The 25,753-nt window shown below is 41.4% G+C and overlaps 1 protein-coding gene and 1 non-coding gene across 7 annotated transcripts in view; both read left to right on the plus strand.

Moving 5' to 3' along the window:
• Positions 1 to 14,243: 14,243 nt before the first annotated feature.
• The window catches only part of dhrs12 (dehydrogenase/reductase (SDR family) member 12), a 47,468-nt gene continuing 35,958 nt past the window's right edge, over positions 14,244 to 25,753 (plus strand). For 3 of the 6 annotated variants that reach the window (XM_060937222.1, XM_060937225.1, XM_060937224.1), the window contains exon 1: positions 14,250 to 14,419. In XM_060937222.1, the coding sequence (XP_060793205.1) occupies positions 14,364 to 14,419 (56 nt within the window). In that variant the 5' untranslated portion in view covers positions 14,250 to 14,363. Of the gene's footprint in view, positions 14,420 to 18,623; positions 18,728 to 25,753 lie in introns of those variants that run through there. The other 3 variants (XM_060937227.1, XM_060937226.1, XM_060937223.1) reach the window with 3 other exon arrangements.
• Positions 17,015 to 17,127, plus strand: trnal-caa (transfer RNA leucine (anticodon CAA)). Its single transcript has 2 exons — positions 17,015 to 17,052; positions 17,082 to 17,127. It is a non-coding gene; the product is annotated as a tRNA-Leu (tRNA).

The following is a 25,753-nucleotide window of genomic DNA, read 5'->3' on the forward strand; positions in this document are numbered from 1 at the left end:
ACTGAAAACATACCTGACACATAGTGCTTGTAACTGTTTATTACATATAGTTTCTAACCAGATTAAAAATTACAAGGACAATTTTAAAGGAAGTGTTGTACAGAGCGTTTCCGTCTCAGAGTGTAACGGATTACAGTGAATTATCACCGAATACACCTCTGTTTCAGCTCATATGTTCTTCTGGAGTTTTCTGTCTCTCGATATTCGGTCAGCTTTTCACCTTTAGGATTTCTGAACCTCTGTTTTCAGGAGGCGAATCTCCATTCTGTATCTGGGAAAAAGTGATGTATTCAGTGTTTATGACTCATTTCAGTGCGCACTAGCTGTTAGGGATGGTTAGATTCACCGACTCGTACCGGTGCACCGATTTAAAAGTTCAAGATATGAATCCATGATATAAAAAGTCTGCACCGGATACAACTGCGAATAAAAGCATCGTTTCTCACATCTTCTCATCGTTAAAATTCTATTTATTAATATATGAACTAATATTTAAATATTAACAGACGCCCTGTGTCTTTATTATTTAGAAATCCAACCATTCATTTTTGGCCAATAATTTATTATTATTTTTTTTTATTGAACTCTCATCTCCTGCTCATTTCCACTCCTGTCCGAAGTCAATTCTCGTTAAATCTCGCGAGAGTTGGAGGCATGGCTCAACGAGATTTCAAAAATAAAAGTCCCTATTTAATTTACCCTTTAAATAAGTTATATAAAAGACCTATTTATGAAAGGTTATTGCTTATTTTTTTATTGTTCGTGCACAAACACGATCACTGCTTTCTGCTCACTGCTAAGTCACTGAGTTAAACTTCCTGCTGAAAGTGTAAAGCACATCCATGTGCTGGCAGGAGTTACAGAACACTGCACGATGCTTCATCGTGAACCCTGGGCATCCTTAAATTGCATAACTGTTAACATGTTAAGAGGAATCAAAGAAATAAACTATCTGTACCAGATTGAATTTCATCGTATCATATTCTTTTGCATGTCACCATATCGCATTGAATCAAATTGTGTTGAATCTCACCACGGCGCAATCAAGGTGGCTTGTATCACATCGCAATCGTAGCTGCTTCGTATTTATCTTTAATGTATCAGATAGTTGGCAACATGTGTATCATTGACCTCAGTACACACCCCTAGTAGCTAAATGTCACTAGATGACATAATGCATCATCTATTAACATAATTAGCATCTCATCTTATCTCATTATCTCTAGCCGCTTTATCCTGTTCTACAGGGTCACAGGCAAGCTGGAGCCTATCCCAGCTGACTACGGGCGAAAGGCGGGGTACACCCTGGACAAGTCGCCAGGTCATCACAGGACTGACACATAGACAACCATTCTCACGCACATTCACACCTACGGTCAATTTAGAGTCACCAGTTAACCTAACCTGCATGTCTTTGGACTGTGGGGGAAACCGGAGCACCCGGAGGAAACCCACACGGACATGGGGAGAACATGCAAACTCCACACCAAAAGGCCCTCGCCAGCCACAGGGCTCAAACCCGGACCGTCTTACTGTGAGGCGACAGTGCTAACCACTACACCACCGTGCCGCCCATAATTAGCATATTAGTCATATTTGAATTCTGCCTAGTGTCAGATGGTGTCATCGCTTTACATCGGTTTGCTTCTCTCCTACACCCTGTGCTCACATATACAGTATTTTAATACAGCTGAATTCCCAGTAAAGCTGTTCTCATTTACATTTTTTTCTGTCTCTGTTGTCAGACATGGAATGAGTATGAAACAGTGACTGAAATTAAGACTAAATGTGAACCAGCAGTCACTTCCAAGCCATTTTCCAGCTGCTGTTTTGCACTAGCCTAGTAAACTAGACCCAACCTCCTAGCGGCCAAAAATATTTTTTGCCTAGCGAATGGGTCTAGCCTCGCACCATATAAACAAAAACACCCCGGGCATCAAATCGTGCCCACCAATCACAACGCAAGGTTTTTGTTTGGATTCTTTGGGCGGGCTTTTGCGGGAGTGACGACAAGGCTGCGCGACGCTGGAGAAAGCACAACAGGAAAGATGGCTACGGGCTAGTGAACAGCGCGCGTTTGACTCCGCTTTGGAATCAGTTTTAGAAGAATTAGACTTGGAGTTTTCGTTGAAACATGAGCAGGAAGAGGCTCTCCGCTCATTCCTTTTCAAGAAGGACGTTTTCGCTGTTTTGCCGACCGGCTATGGCAAAAGTCTGATCTACCAGCTGGCTCCGCTCGTAGCCAAAAGGATGGGGCTAGTTTGTGCAGTACGAAGAATTAATAAACAGCTTCGAAACATTACTTTTTGATTGTTTCTTATTTTCCCGTTATTTTAAATTTAAGGGAAATTATTTCACCAAACACCACTAAATAAAAACTCTCAAAAACAGTTTAAGCAAACCCTTGAAAAACACTTGGAAAAAAATGTGTATGTGGTACAGACTCCAAACTTGTGGTCATTATCTCCAAACTTCTTAATATCTAGAACCTGTTTATTAATTAATACGCATTTTGAAAAATTATTTAATTTCAAGGCCTCCCCCACTGCTTTCTGTCGCTCTGACTACGTCACAGTCACTGTTGCGCTGATTGGTCAGAGCGTTGGCCTATACGCACAGAGACAGTTTGAAAGACAGCGGTTTGTTCCTCCTACCTGCTTCGGAAATGTCTACGGATCGAGGCCAGACTAAATATTCACATTTAGTCTGGCTTGCCAGGCTAGTTTTGCACTGCTATAATTCTGATTTTATAACCGTGATGTCATCTGAAAAATCACCACACATTCATTTAAAGACAGCGACTGGGCATGTGAATTCAGCGATATGTACATGTAAAATGATCACTCAGAGAGAACGTTAGAAAGAACAGGACATCTTCCTTATTTTTTCTCTCATACACCCACAGTCTGTGTGTCTGAGTAACAAACCACAAGAAGGATGTTCTGTTTTCAGTCAGGGATGATTAGATCTAATCTGTCCCCTAGTGGATAAACCTTTTAATCTTAGCTGAGGGTTGTTCAAAAAGTCGGTAGATTTGTTACTAGTCACTTAAAAAAAAAAGTAGCTGAAAGGATCTGAAATGTCGCTCAGTTGGCAACCATGGATTAGTTTCTCTGCCAGATGAATCTGTAGACTCCTGCTTTCTCAGTTTCTCGGTTAAAAGGTGACCTAGAGACATCATCTTTGTTTGGCAGAGAATGCTTACAGACTGTTTTCTGTGCTCCTGTGGCCATAACTACTGGCTTTACCAGTGAGGATCCACCTTCTTCCTCAATAACAGGCTGAGATCCACGATAAACGATTCCTCTGCATTAGACCAAGCTTTTATTTGTCACATGTACACTTAAATTCCACACATAAGTGAGCAATGAGCACACACACAGAGCAGTGGGCAGCTAGGCTACAGCACCCAGGGAGCAGTTGGGGCTTAGGTGCCTTCCTCAGGGGCACTTCACCCATGATACAGAGGGAGAGTAACATGCTGCTCATTCACTCAACTCCCCTCACATTTTTCCTGCTGGTCACAGGAATCAAACCAGCAACCTTTTAGTCCCAAGGCTGCTTCACTAACCTTCAGGCCATGGCTGCCTAGAACCAGCTCACTTTGCCCTACGACCATGACCTCTCTGTCCCCTACAACCGTGACCTCTCCATCCCCGACAACCGTGACCTCTCTGTCCCTGACAACCATGATGTCTTCATCCCCTACAACTGTGACCTCTCCATCCCCTATAACCATGGTTCTCATAGTGGGGACCCCCAGGGGTCCAAGAGGTTTTTTTAATTGGTACAGTGGTAGAAAAACTATGTCACGATATTAAAGTTATTATATTTAGGGGTGGGCGGCACGGTGGTGTAGTGGTTAGCGCTGTCGCCTCACAGCAAGAAGGTCTGGGTTCGAGCCCCGTGGCCGGCGAGGGCCTTTCTGTGTGGAGTTTGCATGTTCTCCGTGTGGGTTTCCTCCGGGTGGTCTGGTTTCCCCCACAGTCCAAAGACATGCAGGTTAGGTTAACTGGTGACTCTAAATTGACCATGAATGTGAATGGTTGTCTGTGTCTATGTGTCAGCCCTGTGATGACCTGGCAACTTGTCCAGGGTGTACCCCGCCTCTTGCCCGTAGTCAGCTGGGATAGGCTCCAGCTTGCCTGCGACCCTGTAGAAGGATAAAGCAGCTAGAGGTGATGATGATGAGATATTTAGAGGTCCAAGCACCAAAGTCAACTCAGATCGAATGTGTTCTTTCAGTGGGAATTTCAGGAATAGAAAGCTCTGTGGGTTCAAAAAACATTTAAAGATTAACAAAACCCAAAAATAAACTCTGTTATGACAGATAATATCCATACAAGACATGTTCACGTGTTCATATTTGTACCTGTATACTGTGAACAGATTTTATTTTAAAAGAAAAACAATGTCCATGCGTACTGACATCTCACTCTCTCCGAGGTTCAAATATTGCACTCTGAGGACAAATCGTAACATCACCCACCACATGACTTACAGAGGCGAGTGATCTCATGGATACATCATTCTAAATTGTTGTAAACAATCCTAAAGATGTTGAGTGTCAACCGTTTGGGTGTAAAAATAAGCCTGAGCATTGATCATTTTATGTGACATACTTTTGTTTTGTTTTTATTCACTGAGAAAAGTGATCTTTTTATATGGCAAGAATCATGTTGCTACGTATTAGGTTTTGATCTGTATGTAGCGAAGGAGGCTGAACTAACAAAGTATGATCTACAACCCCGATTCCAAAAAAGTTGGGACAAAGTACAAATTGTCAATAAAAACGGAATGCAACGATGTGGAAGTTTCAAAATTCCATATTTTATTCAGAATAGAACATAGATGACATATCAAATGTTTAAACTGAGAAAATGTATCATTTAAAGAGAAAAATTAGGGGATTTTAAATTTCATGACAACAACACATCTCAAAAAAGTTGGGACAAGGCCATGTTTACCACTGTGAGACATCCCCTTTTCTCTTTACAACAGTCTGTAAACGTCTGGGGACTGAGGAGACAAGTTGCTCAAGTTTAGGGATAGGAATGTTAACCCATTCTTGTCTAATGTAGGATTCTAGTTGCTCAACTGTCTTAGGTCTTTTTTGTCGTATCTTCCGTTTTATGATGCGCCAAATGTTTTCTATGGGTGAAAGATCTGGACTGCAGGCTGGCCAGTTCAGTACCCGGACCCTTCTTCTACGCAGCCATGATGCTGTAATTGATGCAGTATGTGGTTTGGCATTGTCATGTTGGAAAATGCAAGGTCTTCCCTGAAAGAGACGTCGTCTGGATGGGAGCATATGTTGCTCTAGAACCTGGATATACCTTTCAGCATTGATGGTGTCTTTCCAGATGTGTAAGCTGCCCATGCCACACGCACTAATGCAACCCCATACCATCAGAGGTGCAGGCTTCTGAACTGAGCGCTGATAACAACTTGGGTCATCCTTCTCCTCTTTAGTCCGAATGACACGGCGTCCCTGATTTCCATAAAGAACTTCAAATTTTGATTCGTCTGACCACAGAACAGTTTTCCACTTTGCCACAGTCCATTTTAAATGAGCCTTGGCCCAGAGAAGACGTCTGCGCTTCTGGATCATGTTTAGATACGGCTTCTTCTTTGAACTATAGAGTTTTAGCTGGCAACGGCGGATGGCACGGTGAATTGTGTTCACAGATAATGTTCTCTGGAAATATTCCTGAGCCCATTTTGTGATTTCCAATACAGAAGCATGCCTGTATGTGATGCAGTGCCGTCTAAGGGCCCGAAGATCACGGGCACCCAGAATGGTTTTCCGGCCTTGACCCTTACGCACAGAGATTCTTCCAGATTCTCTGAATCTTTTGATGATATTATGCACTGTAGATGATGATATGTTCAAACTCTTTGCAATTTTACACTGTCGAACTCCTTTCTGATATTGCTCCACTATTTGTCAGCGCAGAATTAGGGGGATTGGTGATCCTCTTCCCATCTTTACTTCTGAGAGCCGCTGCCACTCCAAGATGCTCTTTTTATACCCAGTCATGTTAATGACCTATTGCCAATTGACCTAATGAGTTGCAATTTGGTCCTCCAGCTGTTCCTTTTTTGTACCTTTAACTTTTCCAGCCTCTTATTGCCCCTGTCCCAACTTTTTTGAAATGTGTTGCTGTCATGAAATTTCAAATGAGGCAATATTTGGCATGAAATTTCAAAATGTCTCACTTTTGACATTTGATATGTTGTCTGTGTTCTATTGTGAATACAATATCAGTTTTTGAGATTTGTAAATTATTGCATTCCGTTTTTATTTACAATTTGTACTTTGTCCCAACTTTTTTGGACTCGGGGTTGTAGGAATGTGGACTCTCTGCTGCCTAAGAGATTCTGCCTCACAGATATCCGGGAGATTCTGCCTCGTGGCTCAATCCGGGAACAAACAGACACAGCTGCTCAGACATGTTTCTCAGTTTACTATAGGACAAACTTGAGTATACACTTGTGTTCAAAATAATAACAGTCCAACACGACTAACCAGATCAATCACTGTTTTTGGTGGAAATTATATTACTACATGGCAAATAATTTACCAGTAGGTGTAGTAGAGTCATAGAAAACCAACAGACCCAACATTCATGATATGCATGCTCCTGAGTCTGTGTAATCGAATAATTAAGTGAAAGGGACGTGTTCAAAATAATAGCAGTGTGGAGTTTAATTAGTGAGATCATTCATTCTGTGAAAAAACAGATGTCAGTCAGGTGGCCCTAATTTAAGGATGAAGCCAGCACATGTTGTACATCCATTTCTCTCTGAAAACCTGAGAAACATGGGTTGTTCCAGACATTGTTCAGAAGAACAGCGTGCTTTGATTAAAACGTTGATTGGAGAGGTAAAACGTATACTGTAAAGAAGTGCAGAAAATGATGGGCTGCTCAGCTAAAATGATCTCCAGTGCTTTAAAATGGACAGCAAAGCCAGAGAGACGTGGAAGAAAACAGAAGACTACCATTCGAATGGATCGAAGAATAGCCAGAATGCCAAAGACTCAGCCAATGATCAGCTCCAGGGTGATCAAAGACGGTCTGAAGTTACCTGTGAGTACTGTGACAATTAGAAGATGCCTGTGTGAAGCTAATCTATCGGCAAGAAGCTCCCGCAAAGTTCCACTGTTAAAAAAAGACGTGCTGAAGAGGATACAATTTGCCAAAGAACACATCGACTGGCCTAAAGAGAAATGGAAAAACATTTTGTGGACTGATGAAAGTAAAATTGTTCTTTTTGGGTCCAAGAGCCGCAGACAGTTTTTCAGACGACCCCCAAACACTGAATTCAAGCCACAGTACACTCTGAAGACAGTGAAGCATGGTGGTGCAAGCATCATGATATGGGGATGTTTCTCTTACTGTGGTGTTGGGCCCATTTATCGCATACCAGGGATCATGGATCAGTTTGCATATATCAAAATACTTGAAGAGGTCATGTTGCCTTATGCTGAAGAGGAAATGCCCTTGAAATGGGTGTTTCAACAAGACAACGACCCCAAACACACCAGTAAGCGAGCAGCATCAGGGTTCAAGACCAACAAAATGAAAGTTATGGAGTGGCCAGCCCAATCCCCGGACCTTAATCCGATAGAAAACTTGTGGGGTGACATCAAAAATGCTGTTTCTGAGGGAAAACCAAGAAATGCAGAGGAATTGTGGAATGTTGTCAAATCATCCTGGGCTGGAATATCTGTTCACAGGTGCCAGAAGTTCTCCGAAACCGTGGTTATACAACTAAATATTAGTTTAGTGATTCACAGGAATACTAAATCCTTAAGATTTTTTCAGTTTATACAGTAAATATTTGGAGTTTGTAATGAAAAATGCAGACACTGCTATTTTTTTGAACAGCCCAATGTTCATTTTTCTTCATTTTCTGTAAAGTAATTAAAATATTGATACATTTTTCTTCATGTTTTGATGTAGAATATAATGTGCAGTGTTCCCAATGCATGGAAATAAAAAACTATTATAAGGATTTTGAGCTTTACTCACGTTTTTAAACACACTGCTATTATTTTGAACACAACTGTATATTCACATTCAAGTGTGTTGTAGCTATGTGATTGGATGATGATGATTTAACTGATGAAGGTATCTATGTATAATGTAAATGGTGATGAAGCATTACATCACTGGTTTAGACTACACTACTGTACAAAAGAAGAGATAAATTACATACCATTACATCAATTGTTAGGATCATAGTCTTATGAAAACAAAAGACATTACTGGTTAACATAACGTTCATCAAGCAAAGAGCAAAATGTGAGAGCAAAGATAAATCTCAAGGATTTAACTAACCAAAAGAAGTAGCAGCCAGACCAGCCTGTACCAGTTTCAAAAACAAGTAGCAGTCAGACCAGCCTGTACCAGTTCAAGCATGCCAAATATGCATTTCTATCAGTATAGCAATGGGATTGTTTACTAGTCTGTGTCAGCACACCATATGCATTATCGAGCCAAGTCAGATTTAAACTTCATATACAGTTGTGGTCAGAAGTTTACATACAGTGACATGAACGTCATGGCAATATTTGGACTTTCAGTAATTTCTTTGAACTGTTCTTTTTCTGTGGCAGAATGTAGAGTGTACATCTTTAATTAAAAGAAAAGACACTAGAATTTGGTGCACAAGTTTTAATTTTCTTTGGGTTTTCTGAAACCAACACAGGGTCAAAATTATACATACAAGGTCAAAAATATACATACATGTCAACCTTTAGTTACCCATGCCCTTACAAAATCTGTACTTTTCCCTTACATACACCCATGAGCCCTTATACACGAAAAAAAAATTTCCAATATATAATCCAAAAGGGCGGCACGGTGGTGTAGTGGTTAGCGCTGTCGCCTCACAGCAAGAAGGTCCTGGGTTCGAGCTCCGTGGCCAGCGAGGGCCTTTCTGTGCGGAGTTTGCATGTTCTCCCCGTGTCCGCGTGGGTTTCCTCCGGGTGCTCCGGTTTCCCCCACAGTCCAAAGACATGCAGGTTAGGTTAACTGGTGACTCTAAATTGAGCGTAGGTGTGAATGTGAGTGTGAATGGTTGTCTGTGTCTATGTGTCAGCCCTGTGATGACCTGACGACTTGTCCAGGGTGTACCCCGCCTTTCGCCCGTAGTCAGCTGGGATAGGCTCCAGCTTGCCTGCGACCCTGTAGAGCAGGATAAAGTGGCTAGAGATAATGAGATGAGATGAGATAATCCAAAAGCACCGATTGTTTTATTCCACATTGTACACTCCTATTGTAATAGGCATATTTATCACACTGCATCAAGTTAAAGGGATCAAATAAGCATGTACTGAATAAAAAGAAATTTTAGATCCCAGAGAAAACAACTGAATTAAAAAGGACTATATGTACAGTCAAGTAAACAATTATCTACTAAAGAGAATGACTGAACTATAAACTTAATTATTTAATATACATTGTATCAGTAATACCAGAATTATTGATGTAAATTTTACAAATAAAATGTATTAATATTAAATAGTTCATAAAAATTACACAAAGTTCTATTTGACAAGTGCTGACATCACCTACAATACAATATTACATTCCACCAAAGAAAATTACTTGAAATATAACAGAAGGACTAAGTAGATATGTTAATTAAAATAGTAGGTTACATGTAATAAATTATATATAAATCATGTCAAACAGTCAATGAAGGTTAGTAAAAGTTCCATTTGAGAAAAAAGTGTTGACACCACAAGCAGTGTTAGATCCAACTAAAGATGACTGAACCACATCAAGTACCGTATATTATGTAAACAAGGATAAGTGGAAATATTTATAAATTATGAAGTTAAACTGAAAATATTCCCAGTATTTTATAACAAGAATTTAAATCTTATTCCTTTTCGGAGAGTTCTTTGTTGTACAAAGATGTTGCAGATTTGGCACGAGCTATAATATCACTGCTTGGGTAGCAGTTGTAGCTCCTCATCACAGTTCATTTTAATTTGCAGATATGCAGTTAATGTGTCTGCAGCCATATTTTTTCTGTACTCAGTATGAATTTTCCTAACCAATGAAAAAGCCCTCTCACTATCTGCGTTGCTATGTGGGAGGCACAGCAAAGCAGTAAAAAGTTGTTTCAGCATTGGAAACCAACACCCAGAGCAGTTTTTACATCGAAGACCTTTCCCCAATATACATCTATTATTTTCCTGGTCAATAAAAGAAAATCAGAGCACGGCAAACACGTAGATGGTGTTAAATTACCGTACTTCCATCCCCTACTACACATTTTAGAGACAGGTTACCAACAGTCGTTACCACCATTACTCTTAATTCAATAAATTTCCAGTTTACTGATTACTGATGGTAGTAATGAGTGTTGGTCATCTGTGTCTACATATAATGTCTATCAGCAATTGTTTAGGGAAGGGAAACCAGAAATCGCTGGGTAACTACAGTTGCCGTTGTATAAACGGTGACTCCCAGTATGGCCGCCCTAAATTATCATCATAATGGAGGAAGCTTTCCTACATGCAAACAATAAAAACTTTTTTTAAAAAAACACACAAATGCTTACCTGTGCAGTCTTTGACTCGAGAAACATTTTTTTTCACTAGTTGCGAAAAATGGTCTGCCACAGTTGGGGGGATGTTGTGTTCCACGAGAAATTAGCAGAACATAACTTACGGTATGCAGCCGTCACAGAAGTCTGGGCAGTCCAAGCCGATGTACTTAAATGACCGAGAAAACCACGTGCAACTATAAAACCACATAAATCGAAAATAGTTCCGTTTCATTGGGCATGTGTGTTTGAAAAAATAAATGGTGGATGCTAAGAAAATTTTCTCGGAGTAACAGAAAAAAATCTCTGATACAAAACTTAATTTTCCCGTATAAAATCAGTGTATGCCATATTAGCCAAAAAATTGCATTTTCCCATACAAAATACGGGGAAACCGTATAAATTGACATGTATGAATATATACTAGTGCATCTCAAAAAATTTGAATACCATGAAAAAGTTCCTTTTTTTCATAATTTAATTCAAAAAGGTAAACTTTCATATATTCTATATTCATTACATGTAAAGTGAAATATTTAAAGCCTTTTTTGTTTTAATTTTGATGATTATGGCTTATAGCTCATGAAAATCAGAAATCCAGTATCTCAAATTATTAGAATATTCCCTAAGATCAATCAAAAAAAGGATTTACAATACAGAAATGTCCAACTTCTGAAAAGTATATTCATTTATACACTCAATACTTGGTTGGGGCTCCTTTACCATGAATTACTGTATCAATGCGGTGTGGCATGGAGGTGATCAGTCTGTGGCACTGCTGAGGTGTTATTGAAGCCCAGGTTGCTTTGATAGTGGCCTTCAGCGTATCTGTATTTTTGGGTCGGGTGTTTCTCATCTTCCTCTTGACAATACCCCGTAGATTCTCTATGGGATTCAGGTCAGGCAAGTTGGCTGGGCAATCAGACACAGTAATATCATGGTCAGCAAACCATTTGGTAGTAGTTTTGGCACTGTGGGTAGGTGCTAAGTCCTGCTGGAAAAGGAAATCAGCATCTCCAAAAAGCTCGTCAGCAGATGGAAGCATGAAGTGCTCTAAAATCTCCTGGTAGATGGCTGTGTTGACTTTGGACTTGATAAAATACAGTGGACCAACACCAGCAGATGACATGGCACCCCAAATCATCACAGACTGTGGAAACTTCACACTGGGCTTCAAACACCTTGGATTCTGTGCCTCTCCACTCTTCCTCCAGACTCTAGAACCGTGATTTCCAAATTAAATGCAAAATGTACTTTCATCTGAAAAGAGGACTTTGGACCTAAAATTTCTTTTTATTCAGTACATGCTTATTTGATCCCTTTAACTTGATGCAGTGTGATAAATATGCCTATTATAATAGGAGTGTACAATGTGGAATAAAACAATCGGTGCTTTGGATTATATATTGCAATTTTTTTCTCGTGTATAAGGGCTCATGGGTGTATGTAAGGGAAAAGTACAGATTTTGTAAGGGCATGGGTAACTAAAGGTTGACATGTATGCAATAGGGTTGAAGTCAGGACTTATTTTAAGCTTAATGTTAGCCTGCTTTATCCTCCAGAACTAGCTCTGATGCGTGCTTGGGTTCATTGTCCTGTTGTAACTACCAAGTCCCAAGTCGTGTTCAAGTTTCTAATGGTTTATGCTGAGGTAGTCCTCCTTGGAGGATTACCCCTTCGGCAAGTTTCAGTCCTTCCCCTTACTAAAAGAGGTTTCTGGTCTCTGATTAGAGGTGTGGGTTCAAATCCCACTTTTGACATGTGGTTGTATTTTAAACAAAAAAATGCCTACAGAAAATTGGACCAGTTGTAGACAACAACTCCCTGCAGTAGGAGGTGAAGCCAGTTTTAGAGAAGCTTGCCACAGACCAAGATATGGATGTGAAGTACTGTACTTTGCTCAGGAAGCTATAAGTATTCTTGCCTTGGCCTGAACATCTCACCTTGGGTTTACCAGAACAACGACAAAGCAAGACTTACTGTGTTCTATTTATTGGTGATTTTGATTGGTTGTGTATTGACATCTGTGTAGTTCCTCATCTCATTATCTGTAGCCGCTTTATCCTGTTCTACAGGGTCGCAGGCAAGCTGGAGCCTATCCCAGCTGACTACGGGCGAAAGGCGGGGTACACCCTGGACAAGTCGCCAGGTCATCACAGGGCTGACACATATGGCCCTTTTCCACTACCCTTTTTCAGCTCACTTCAGCTCACTTCAGCCCGACACGGCTCGCGTTTCGACTACCAAAAACCAGCACGACTCAGCTCGCTTCAGCCCTGCTTAGCCCCTAAAACTCGCACGGTTTTGGGGTAGGGCTGAAGCGAGCCAAACCGTGCCGAGTGAGGCTGGGGGCGTGAGCAGACACTCCCCTGTGCACTGATTGGTGAGGAGGAGTGTCCTCACATGCCCACACATGCCCCGCGAGCGCGCTGGGATCTGTAAACACCGTAAACCCGGAAGAAGAAGAATTACGAATTACGAGAATTTCTGAAGCCTTATGCGCCTCGCCTCATCTATACGCTCTTGCCAGTATCTGTCCGCGTTGTCGGTGACAACAAGCCACAGCACCAAGACCAGCAACACTAACGACTCCATGTCCTCCATGTTTATTGTTTACTATTCGGGTCGTGAGACTACCGCTTAAAAGCTCACTGATGTCACTGTTTGCGCTGCTTAACGACATCACCTGACGTCCACCCACTTTCGCTAACTCCACCCAATGTGTCCACCCACTTCCAGCCAGCACGGTTCAGCGCGGTTGTAGTCGAAATGCAACTCCAACAGCCCCGCTCAGCTCGACTCAGCACGGCACGGCTCAGCCCGACTCAGCCGCGTTTGTAGTGGAAAAGCGGCAATAGACACAGACAACCATTCACACTCACATTCACACCTACGGTCAATTTAGAGTCACCAGTTAACCTAACCTGCATGTCTTTGGACTGTGGGGGAAACCGGAGCACCCGGAGGAAACCCACGCGGACAGAACATGCAAACTCCACACAGAAAGGCCCTCGCCGGCCACGGGGCTCGAACCTGGATCTTCTTTTTTTTTAAAGATATTTTTTGGGCTTTTTTCAGCTTTATTGGATAGGACAGTGTAGAGACAGGACAGGAAATGAGTGAGAGAGAGAGACGGGGAGGGATCGTGAAATGACCTCAGGTCGGAATCGAACCCGGTCCCCGGATTTATGGTATGGCGCCTTAGCCACGACGCCTCCAGAACCCGGCCCTTCTTGCTGTGAGGCGACAGCGCTAACCACTACACCACCCACAGCAAATTACGTAACCAATAAATACTGTTTAGACATGATTGTGAAAATGGCAAATAACATGAGAAAATAATCCTGTTTCAACAACTGTCCTAAATAGAAAGGAAGTGTTGTACAGCCTTTGTGTTGGTGTATAAAAAGAAAGTGAAATGATCTCTGTAAAAATAATTATAGTAATGAAAAAAAGAGCCATTCAAAAAAAAAGATCAGAGACTGGACTGGAAAAGGGGAAAAAACCAATAACAGTGAAGGGGAGCGTAATAAATAAAGAATGTGGGTAAAGTTGAGAAAATAAGAGGAGGTCATGAAAGGGAAAAAAGTCAGGAGATACTTTTCTTGGGGCAAATTTGATCGGATACCACGGTTTAACACATAAGCCAAATACACGCGGTGGGAGTGGTAATATGGCGGCCAGATGGCTTCACGCTCAGCTTTGGTATATAAGCGCTACACCACGTGTGTGTGTGTTAGGTCATGCTTATGAAACCGTAGATTAGGTGTGTGAGCTTGTGATCAGAAGACATCAGAATGTCTTTTTACCGAAACGCGGTTTGGTTTGTGAAAGGTCTGCAGGAATATACCAGGTAAGACAGATTATTGTTGTACTCTCTATGTGTGAGGCAGGGCGGATGTTACAGCGCTTGAGCCTTGTGTGTTATTTGTAACAGTTCTGACATTTTGACAGACACACCTTTATCACAATAACAGACCGGGAGGCCACATTTATCTGTCTGTCATACTTTATCAAAATAACATTCCTCCATAACCCTAACTATAACCATAGCAGAAAACATTATGTAATTCTGTTCTACGCATGCGCATTAATCCAGCGTGGTGTTGTGACAGAGATGCGAAAATGTCAGGACAGTGTGAAAGAGAGAGGGAGACAGGAGAAAAGAAAAGAAAATGGCACTGTGTTGTTGGAGTCGGGTCAGTGTACACGGTGTTAAAACTGAACTGTGCTTCCACTGAGTCCAATTCAGATTACAGAAAAAAAAAAAAACCCTGTTCAGTAGATTATTAACACCAGTTATATTCTGACCAGCTGAAGTATTCACGGCACTCAAACATGACCAGTACTCAGTTCAGATCTTCTTCTTTTGGCCGCTCCTGATTAGGGGTCACCACAGCGGATCTTTCGTCTCTATTGCTCCCTGTCTTCCTCATCCTTCTCCACCACACCTGCCACTTTCATGTCCTCTCTCACCACATCCATGTATCTCCTCTTTGGCCATCCTCAACATGCTCTGCATCTCAGTCTCATCTCTCTTAGCTTCATTCCCAAGCTCTCCACATGTGCTGTCCCTCATCCTGTCCAACCTCCCATCGCAAACCTTAACATCCTCAACTCCGCCACCTCCAACTTTACCTCCTGTCTCTTCGTTAAGGGTACGGTCTCACTACTGTCTTATACATCTTACCTTTCACTTTTGCTGGGACTTTCCGATCACAAATGACTCTCCCGAAATCCTTCTCCAACTGCTCCACCCTGCCTGCGCTCTCTTTCTCACCTCACTATCGCAGCCCCCATTTTCCTGCACAGTTGACCCCAGGTACTTGAATTCACCAACTTTCTTTACGTCTACTCCTTGCATCTTCACTACCCTCTCATCCCCATTCTCATTGATGCACATGTATTCTGTTTTGCTACTGCTCACCTTCATTCCTCTTCGTTCCAATGCATACCTCCATCTCTCCAAACCCAACTCAACCTCCTTTCACCACATATCTCAATATCATCCGCAAACATCACGTTCCATGGTGACTCTTGCCTCACTTCGTCCATCAAGCTATCCATCACTATGGCAAACAAAAAAGGACTCAAAGCAGATCCTTGATGAAGTCTCATCTTCACCTTGAACCATTCAGTCGTTCCAACTGCACACCTCACTGCTGTTTCACTGTTCTGATACATGTCTTGCACCACTCTTAATATACTTCTCATTCACTCCACACTTTCTCATACAATACCACAACTCATCTCTCGGATGCCTTCTCCAGGTCTACAAACACACAACGTAGCTTTCTCTGGCCTTCCCTGTACTTCTCCATTAACATTCTTAAAGCAAAAATTGCATCGGACGTGCTCTTCCTTGGCATAAACCTGTACTGCTGTTCACAGATTGTTACCGCTCTTCTCAGTCTTGCCTCCAATACCCTTTCCCATAACGTCATGGTGTGGCTCATCAATTTTATCCCTCTGTAATTACTGCAGCTCTGTACATCTCCCTTATTCTTGTATATTGGGACTAGTGCACACTTTCTCCATTCGTTTGGCATTTTCTCATTCTCTAGGATCTTATTAATGGCAGTGGCAACCAATACTCAATTCAGATAAAAATACATATATTGCAATCCCTGTGTGTGCTTTATTTATTATAAAATTGACAAGTAGTGGTGTGATAAGAATCAGAGCTCTTTCATGTCAGAATAGGGATTTAAACCCACACCTCCATCAGAAACCTCAATCCTCTTTATACCAGGAGAAGGTCTCACCATTGATTCTGGCACCTGAAACCCCGGAAACATCATGATGTTTTCTGCTGATTCCATTCCCTCCACCATGTGCTTTGCACTTACATTTGGGTTCCCTGTGGTGGTGCACATGCTTCGCTTGTATGCATGTACGGACATCGTGCAGTCAAAAGCCATTAAGATCAGGTCGATACATTACCATATTTTCTTAACTGTGGGGCTCTGCTCATGTCAGAAGTGGGATTTAAACCCATGCCTCCATTCAAAAAACAGAATCCTCTTTTGAGCCAGAGGAAGGTCTCAACCTCAAGTCTGGTGCCTTCCACCATTCAGCCACCCTGGGAGAGATCGTTTTTTTGGGGGGGGGGATGAGTGTGCCTAAAAATGTCAGAACGCATTGTGATTCAGTGTGATTTCCTCACACAGTGAAAGTGTTTTACATACTGAAACATGGTGCCAAAATTTCACCATGTGAAAGGTTTTCTCAGGTTAAAATGGAAAATCGAAATTAAATGGAAAAGGCTAACGCTGTTCTTTTGCACTGCTAAGGAGCCTTCCTCTCACCCCTTAACCCTCACACTTAACACTGTCTCACTTGCCAAATAAATAGATTGGTTAAGTTTCAGGTCAGCAAATCTGAGTGTGGGTTTGTCAGAAGGAGGATGGAGGACACAAAGAAAAGAAAAGCTTAAGTTAGGGTGAGTGTCAGGATGGCTGAGTGGTCTAAGGCGCCAGACTCAAGGTTCAGTCCTTTCCCTTGTGAAAGGAGGCTTCTGGTCTCTGAATGGAGGTGTGGGTTCAAGTCCCACTTTTGATATCTAGTTACAATATTAATGCGAGAGAGTCGATCATAATTTCAGCTCTCATGTACTGATGTTTGCATTGAGCTGTGAAACAGCTTAGGACAGGGCACTTTTTGTTTGAATCCACCCATTTTCAATTGATCAAAAATATTGGAACATGTGCCTGACGGGTGTTTCTTGTAGGCACAAAGGGGTCTTCATAAGGAAGTGTTCATGTCAGAAGTGGGATTTGAAGCCACACTTCTATTCAGAGCCCAGAATTCTCTGTGGGCTTGGAGAGTCTGAGCTTTGAATATGGCACCTTAGACTGATTAGTCATCCTCACAGCATTTGTTTATTTTTGTTTGTTTGTTGTGGAAAAGGAGAATCTTTAATCGTAACATTTGAACGTGTGACTGACAGGTGTTTTCTTGTTGTCCAGGTGTGCCCTGTTAAATTGATTTTGTTTAAGCAATTAAGAGCTCTGAATGTGTATTCTTGGTTTCAGTCCTGAGGTTCGCCTGTGAAGACATCATTTGTTGTTCAAAAGCTGTCTATAGGAGAAAAGCAAACCTCTGAAAGAAAATCGATCAGAGCCATTGCACAAGCATTGGGTATAGTCAATACAACAATCTGGAATGTTCTGAAAAAGAAAGCACACCAGTAGTTTCTATGTCGGTGCAATTACGTTATTAAATCAGTCTCATACAGTCACACTCATAAAATATCAGTTCATTAATTTTATTAATCATTATTTCTATGAATAATTAAATGAATGAATAAATTACTCTAGTGATACACTAGATCAGTGAAGGGAATGTGAATTCTTTGATGGGAGAGGATGACTTCAAGTAATACTGCAGCAAAACAGACAAGACACAGTTTCTTGTAAATATCTAATTTACTGGTCAGGTACAGTCAGTAACGGAGTGCAGGTGGCCAAGTGGTTAGCACGCTTAACCGCTAAGCGAACGGTCCCTGGTTCAAGCCTCGGCTCGATGGGGATCTGGGGCTCGCTCCCTGTCCACCCAGCAGTGAATGGGGACCTGGTGGAAAAACACTGGGGAAAGTCAAAGGTGGTGAGGAAAAGAACCGGCCACCCTACCTCACCATGCTGACAGCCTAGACAGAGTGTGTTCTCTAACAGGCACTCCCCCAATGTGCGTACCCAAAAAACGTATATATGGGACTCTTTGACTTGCTTTTGACATTCAATAATACTGGCAACAGTTTAACAATCAAGGCACCAAATGGTGATATGAGGTAGTAATATTATGCGTGGGAGTAGGTGTGTGTGGGCAAATGGTTAACAAAGGGTTGTATGCTAAGTGAGAGAGGGAGATGTTGTCTGTTTGCGTGTAAGTGAGAGAATGAGCGTCTGGGTGTGTAGAATGGCGTGGCTGCGCACTGCATGAAAGTAGGAGGAAATGAGAGAGAGGAGGAGAGGGAGGAGACAAAAGAGTTTGAGTGAAGCGCGTGGAAAAGGTGCACGCCAGTAAATGGAATGTTCGCTAAAGGTGGGGGAGGGGACTGTAGGCGCTCTGTGACTGATTAGACAAAGGATTTTAACAAAGGACTAGTTTAGCTATCCAATGACCTGATCACCCCAAAGTCTACTGGATTCTGAATGTTGAGGTATGTATGGTGCATGGTATGAGTGTGTTAGAGCAAGAGAGAGGTAAAGAGGAATAGGGCATGCAAAATCTACCTATCAGAGTAAAACTGAGAAATACAGTAACATATGATCAGACCAAAGCTATGTGATTATTGTGTGCCCACATGAAACAAGCTTAGGTTTAAGTAGCACTTTTCACATAAACTAATCAAGCTAAGCCTAATATTGCCCAGATGGCAGCCTTAGGCTACGTTTACATTAGACCGTATCTGTCTCGTTTTCTTTGCGGATGCACTGTCCGTTTACATTAAACCGCCTGGAAACGGGAATCCGCCAGCGTCCACGTATTCAATCCAGATCGTGTCAGCTCCGGTGCTGTGTAAACATTCAGAATACGCGGATACGCTGTGCTGAGCTCTAGCTGGCGTCTCATTGGACAACGTCACTGTGACATCCACCTTCCTGATTCGCTGGCGTTGGTCATGTGATGCGACTGCTGAAAAACGGCGCGGACTTCCGCCTTGTATCACCTTTCATTAAAGAGTATAAAAGTATGAAAATACTGCAAATACTGATGCAAATACTGCCCATTGTGTAGTTATGATTGTCTTTAGGCTTGCCATCCTTCCACTTGCAAGTGGTAAGTGATATGCGCTGGGATCACACACACAGCGGCTCAGTCCCGAATCACAGCTTGTTCACTTCACTCGCGTGCTCTGTGAGCTGCGCAAGGCCGGAGTGCGCACCCTCCAGAGGGCACTCGCTGTTCAGGGCGGAGTGATTTGGAGCGCAGGATGCCTGCGGAGCCGAGCGTATCCGTGTATTGGTATTGCTGTGTGCACGCAAATCGTGTATTGGTGTTGCTGTGTGCACACTAATCGTTTTAAAAACGTTAATCTGATGATCCGCTGATACGGTCTAATGTAAACATGGGCTTACTTGGGACCGCTCTTGTGTGTTGGCTAAAGGATAGGGTGCCACTCAAAAATGAAGTTTCTAATTTTCATTGTCCCACCCCCTAAATGTGTTCATAATGTGAAAAGAAAAAATGTGACAAAGTGTTGATGTATTATAATAATATTTATTGGTAGCTCAACAGTTCCAAAGTTATAGTTCAACAGTTCCGAATAGTTCAACAGTTCCGAATAGTTCCGAATAGTTCAACAGTTTCGAAGTTACAGCTTTTGTATGTGTAATTTTCCGAAAAATTCTGATATATAATGTTAAATTTAACATAAAAAACCAGAATACTGCAGAAATCATGAAAATCAAACAGTTACTAGCAGTTATTTCAAAAGTCAACAAATGATTTTTGAGCACAAACAGATTAACACAAACCGTGACCAAAATGTCACAATGTAAATTAGTTGTCCGCAATTTAGTTGTCAACAGCAGCTGCAGTGAGCGCAGTCAAGGTGGATTTGTTACTGTTTGGAAAGTCATGGCGGTGTTTCTCCACGACTTGCAACAAGAACTGTTTTTGTTCTTCTTGATTGGTCAGGACTCCATTGAACGCCTGAATCAAGGCCACCCCTCGCTCAGCTGCATCATTGACGACTTTCAGACTTCTCACTTTCTGTTGGCCAACAATGTAATCATTGTCACTGCTCCATGTATCTGGACTGTTCATGAGGAATTTCTGTGGTATGTTAAAGGCTGTGAAAAGCTGCTTGGTGTGTTGATATTTGATTTGATTTTTTGATTTGATTTTATTTATTGACACTGCTCAAGGTTGATACAAAAAAAAAAAGTAAATGGTGCTTATGTACTTTGCGCATATGTCAAAAGGATAACACAAAAAAGCTCAGATGAACTTATTTCCATTGTGGTCCTTATGCATAAAAAAAAAGAAAACATATTAAAATGTATGTCTAAAAGTGTACAACTAAAATCAGTATGGTGTACAATGTATGTGTAAAAGAATAACACATGCAATACATACAAACATAACAACGACAATAAATAAGTACATTTGAATTACCTTTATGCCATTTTGCTAGACAACCACTTTTTTAATGCTAACTTAAAGGTACTATTGGATGCCATGTTTTTAATATGGTCAGGTAGGTTGTTCCATAGGACTGCCCCTAAATATAAAAAAGAACTTTTACCCATTCGCGTATTGAATCTATACAAAACAAGATCAGTGGAGCTTCTCCTTGTGGAGTAGCTATGCACCTCATTTACTCTGTTAAAATAATTAAGATAGATTGGGGTCTCACTGTTGATAATTCTATGTACCATATTCAGGTTAAAATATGTTACTCTATCCTCTACGGTTAGCCATTTAAGGCTTCTGAAATGGCAAGGTAAGAGATGGGTGCGTGGGTGTAGATTAAGAATCAACCTGATTAATTTGTTTTGAGAGGTTTGTAACTTCTTTTTAAGTAATTTAGGCAAGTTGTTGTACCAGGAGATGCAGGCATAGTCAAAGTGACCTTGAACTAAGGCCCCTGCCAGAATCTCCATGGCTTCCCTGTTGATGAAATTAATTATTCTTGCCAGGAATTTAATTTTCTGATTTAGTTTTGTAATAACCCTGGATGCCATACCCTCTCCTGTCATTTTGCTGTCAAGAACACATCCTAAATACAACACAGTGTCCTTGGATAAAATTTCAATATTACCTACTTTAATGTTCAGACCTGGTGATCTCTGTAATTTTACACAGGATCCAAACAAGATTGATTCAGTTTTGCCTAGATGAAGGGACAATTTATTTTCAGCTAGCCATATACTTACTTTCTGTAGTTCAGAACTAAGTGTTCACTCAACTTCTTCTTTATTATGATGGGATACCAAGAGAGCTGAATCATCTGCATAAAGTAACAAATTGCAGTCGCAAGCTGCCTTCATATCATTGATGTACAACAAAAAGAACAGGGGCCCCAAAATGCTCCCCTGGGGGACACCACAAGAGAGAGGAAGGGGCTTGGAAAGGGTTCCACTAACATCTACTACTTGATCCCTCCTGCCCAAATATGACTGTATCCACTGAATAGATGCATTACTAAAACCCATAGCCATAAGTTTAGTTAAAAGAATATTATGATTGACTGTGTCAAATGCCTTCTGAAGGTCCAGTAGTATCATACCACAATATTTCCCTTCATCAATCTCTTTCTTAATAAAATCTGTTAAATAAAGTAAGCATGTATCTGTAGAATAAGATTTTCTAAAACCTGATTGAAACTCATAGAGAAGGTTGTGAGCAGTCAGATAACTGTCAACCTGTTCAAAGACAACCTTCTCTATTATTTTTGAAATACAACATAGGATGGATACTGGTCGGTAGTTACCCTGCTCTAATTTACTACCTTTCTTATACAGAGGGATAACTCTTGCCCTTTTAAAGTCCACAGGGAAAGTGCTTTGTTCAATGGATAAATTAGTGATATGTGTAATGCATGGAGAAATAATTTCAGCTGCGTCTTGAATAAATCTCGCAGGAATATTATCAAGCCCGGTTGCTTTATTTGGATTGAGACCTTTCAGCATTTTAAGAATTTTGTCATTGGATACCTTAACCAGAGAGAATGAGTCTGCCGAGGCTCCCTTACCCTGATAAAATGACTGTAAAAAAACTGAGTCATATAGTCCCATTTGGCTGGGCAACTTTTTTTACTAATGTGTTGGCTATAGTTGTAAAATAGTTGTTCAAATTATTGGCCACTTCAGATTTATCAGATATGACTTTCCCTCCGATATCCAAACTCAGATAAGGTATCCGGGCTTGATACAAAGTCAAACAACTGCTTCTGAGGTACTGTGGGGTTGAAGGCAATGTGTCAAGGATGATATGTTGTTTTCTTGTCAAGGGCTTTCACCATGGCTGACTTTACCTCAGCTGACACTGCAGAGTCAAAGAATGCTAAACCGACCAGGATTTCACTTAAGTACCACAAGTGTCCAGAGAATGATTTTATTGCAGCTTTAGCAACAGCTTCATGTTGTTTCTTGTAGCTCTCCAGCTCACGCAGCAACTGCAAATCATTCTGCGGAGCAGGTGATGCACACGCGCATGTGAACCAGGCTTTTAGGTAGACCTTTATCACAAATGTGTTGAATAAGAGTGTTAATACACGCATGCAACAGCTACTGAATAGTTACTCTATGAAAACATTTCAGCCCATTGAGCTACCAAAAAATATGCATATATTTGTATGAAATTTGGAGTAATTACTATGCTTCATAAAAGGAACAAAATGAGAGGGTGGGACCTGGAAAATGTTGAGAGAAATTTTTGGCCATTAAACTCAGTGGCACCCTACTGAAGGAGAAATAATTTTTTTTGGGGTGTCAGAATGGCTGAGTGGTCTAAGGCGCCATGTGTAAGGTTCAGCCTTTCCCCTTGTTAAAGGAGTATTCTGGTCTCTGAATGGAGGTGTGGGTTCAAATCCCACTTCTGAGATGAGATTGCATTTTAAACAAAAAACCTACCTGTGCCGAGGAGCTAAATTCAAAACACAAGTATTAAAATGCACATTTATATCTATGTATCAAATTGAAGGTGACCTTTAACACTGGAGCAGTTCAAGTGGTCAGTCGGTTGGTCAGTGAAAAGGAGAATCTGCCTAACGCGGTCAAAACCCTTCCTGATGAAGTGGGATTTCTTCACACAGTGAATGGTTTTACATATTGAAAAGTGGTGGCAAAATTTCACCATGTCAAAGGTTTTCTCAGGTCACCACACATTGTTGAAGTATCTGTTTGATTGTTTTATTATGCTGATTTAACATAGCAGCCTACCGGGGATAACATAGCAACCATCTAGCAGCACCTTTAAAGGGCTGATGACACGAACATGACTCTATGCAATTTCTTAAATAAACTATACAACATGGCAAACATGTTAGATTTCTGTTATAATTACGTGAAAAGAAGCTGTTGTTACGCAAATATCCAGCTTTTAATTGCACAGCGCAAGAAAACTGGGTCCGTGGTTCGCGGCCATGCTGTGACGTCAGCGGGAGAACACGCTGCGGTTCACTGGCTGTTCTACTCATAGACATCCTATGGTTCTACTCTGGTTCTACTCAATGGAAATGGCGCATGAAAACGCCGGTGAACTCTCTAGTGCTAGCTCTTCCTCGTCTGGGAGTCTAGAATTGTGTTGATCTCTTCCGAATAGAATCTATGATAGCCTACCCTCTTTACCCTTCGCCTCTCGTTGCTAGGCGGCAGTTACATGAAAGCCGCAAGCTTTCACAAGCAAATACATGACTGATATCACGCTGACTTTATGATTACATTTATGATTATCATGTAGAATCTATAGCTCTACGTACCTTTATCTTATGTCGTTTCACAACACATGTTCTGACAGGAGGACTGTCTTTGGATCCGGCATAGCTACTAGTAGACCCCCTCCGGAATACGGCACTGCTGATGGTAGTAACACACGTTTGTGATGAACTGAACACCCAAGAGATTCTTTTAAGCTGGGAAGGGTGTCAAAACAATCCAAATCGAAGTGTTCAGAGCACAGGACGGATGTTGGTGAGGGCTCCCACTTGTCACGAGTGCGCCTGACTTGCTTCACCCACTTCTCATGCAGCTTGGGATCTCTGGGAAACTTGAATAAACTTACCCCATCCTTGTAGGTTTTGGAGCAAAAGCCGGCAACACAACGCGAAGGCATAATAACTAATATATATATATATATATATATATATATATATATATATATATATATATATATATATATATAATACTAATAATGACAAACTGAACACCTGTCGCATCAACAATAAACTGGTAAGTTAGGAGGAAGGTTCTTTCGCTGACGTCATATAGCTCCTCCTCCTCCGTCTCCTGGGTGCTGCAGCCCTGTCAGATTTGCCCAAATAGCCGCGTTTTTTATCATAACTTGTAAAATAGGCGCCTTCGTGAATTAATATATGGATCATCGGGAATTACTTTTTATGTTATAAAACATCGCCAAAGATGTCAAAAACGTGTCATCAGCACTTTAATCATAACATTCAAACACATTAATGTTTTAACATTTTATCATTACAGTTTTAGGAGACTCTGTCAAACCAACAACAAAGTGCAATCACAAACTTTAGCCTTCCAGTATTTTGTATGCTGGGCAGATCACTATGCAGCACTTCCATTCCAGCCTGCCTTCCATTTTGCTAAACCGTTACCTCCATTCCTATCAATGAATTGGAAGGTAACTAACACAATGCTTTACAAAATACACTATCACTGATGAAAAAGGCTAACACTTTTTTCTTTTGCACCACTAAGCAGCCTTCCTCTTACCCCTTGGCTTATACTCTGCCTCACTTGCATTGGATCATCTCATCTCATTATCCTGTTCTACAGGGTTGTAGGCAAGCTGGAGCCTATCCCAGCTGACTACGGGCAAAAGGCAGGGTACACCCTGGACAAGTCACCAGGTCATCACAGGGCTGACACATAGACAACCATTCACACCTACAGTCAATTTAGAGCCACCAGTTAACCTAACCTGCATGTCTTTGGACTGTAGGGGAAACCGGAGCACCCGGAGGAAACCCACACGGACATGGGGAGAACACACAAACTCCACACAGAAAGGCCCTCGCCAGCCACAGGGCTCAAACCCAGATCTTCTTGCTATGAGGCGACAGCGCTAACCACTACACCACCATGCTGCCCTGGATTGGATCATTTGCCAGATAAGTCAAATGGTAAAGTTTCAGGTCAGCAAGTCTGGGAGTGTATTTATCAGAAGGGGGACAAAAAAAGAAACTTTACCTTTCTGGTGTCAGGATGGCCGAGTGGTCTAAGGCACTGGACTCAAGGTTTAGTTCTTTCTCTTCTGAAAGGAGGCTACTGGCCTCTGAATGGAGGTGTGGGTTTGAGTCCCACTTCTTACGTCTAATTATAATATTAATGTGAGAGAGTCGATCATAATTTCAGCTCTCATGTACTGATATTTGCATTGAGATATGTGAAACAGCTTAGGACAGGGCACTTTTTGTTTGAATCCACCCATTTTCAATTGATCAAAAATATTGGAACATGTGCCTGACAGGTGTTTCTTCTTGTCCAGA

The sequence above is a fragment of the Neoarius graeffei genome, chromosome 13 (assembly GCF_027579695.1).
Source record: "Neoarius graeffei isolate fNeoGra1 chromosome 13, fNeoGra1.pri, whole genome shotgun sequence".
In the NCBI taxonomy this organism is placed as follows: domain Eukaryota; kingdom Metazoa; phylum Chordata; class Actinopteri; order Siluriformes; family Ariidae; genus Neoarius; species Neoarius graeffei.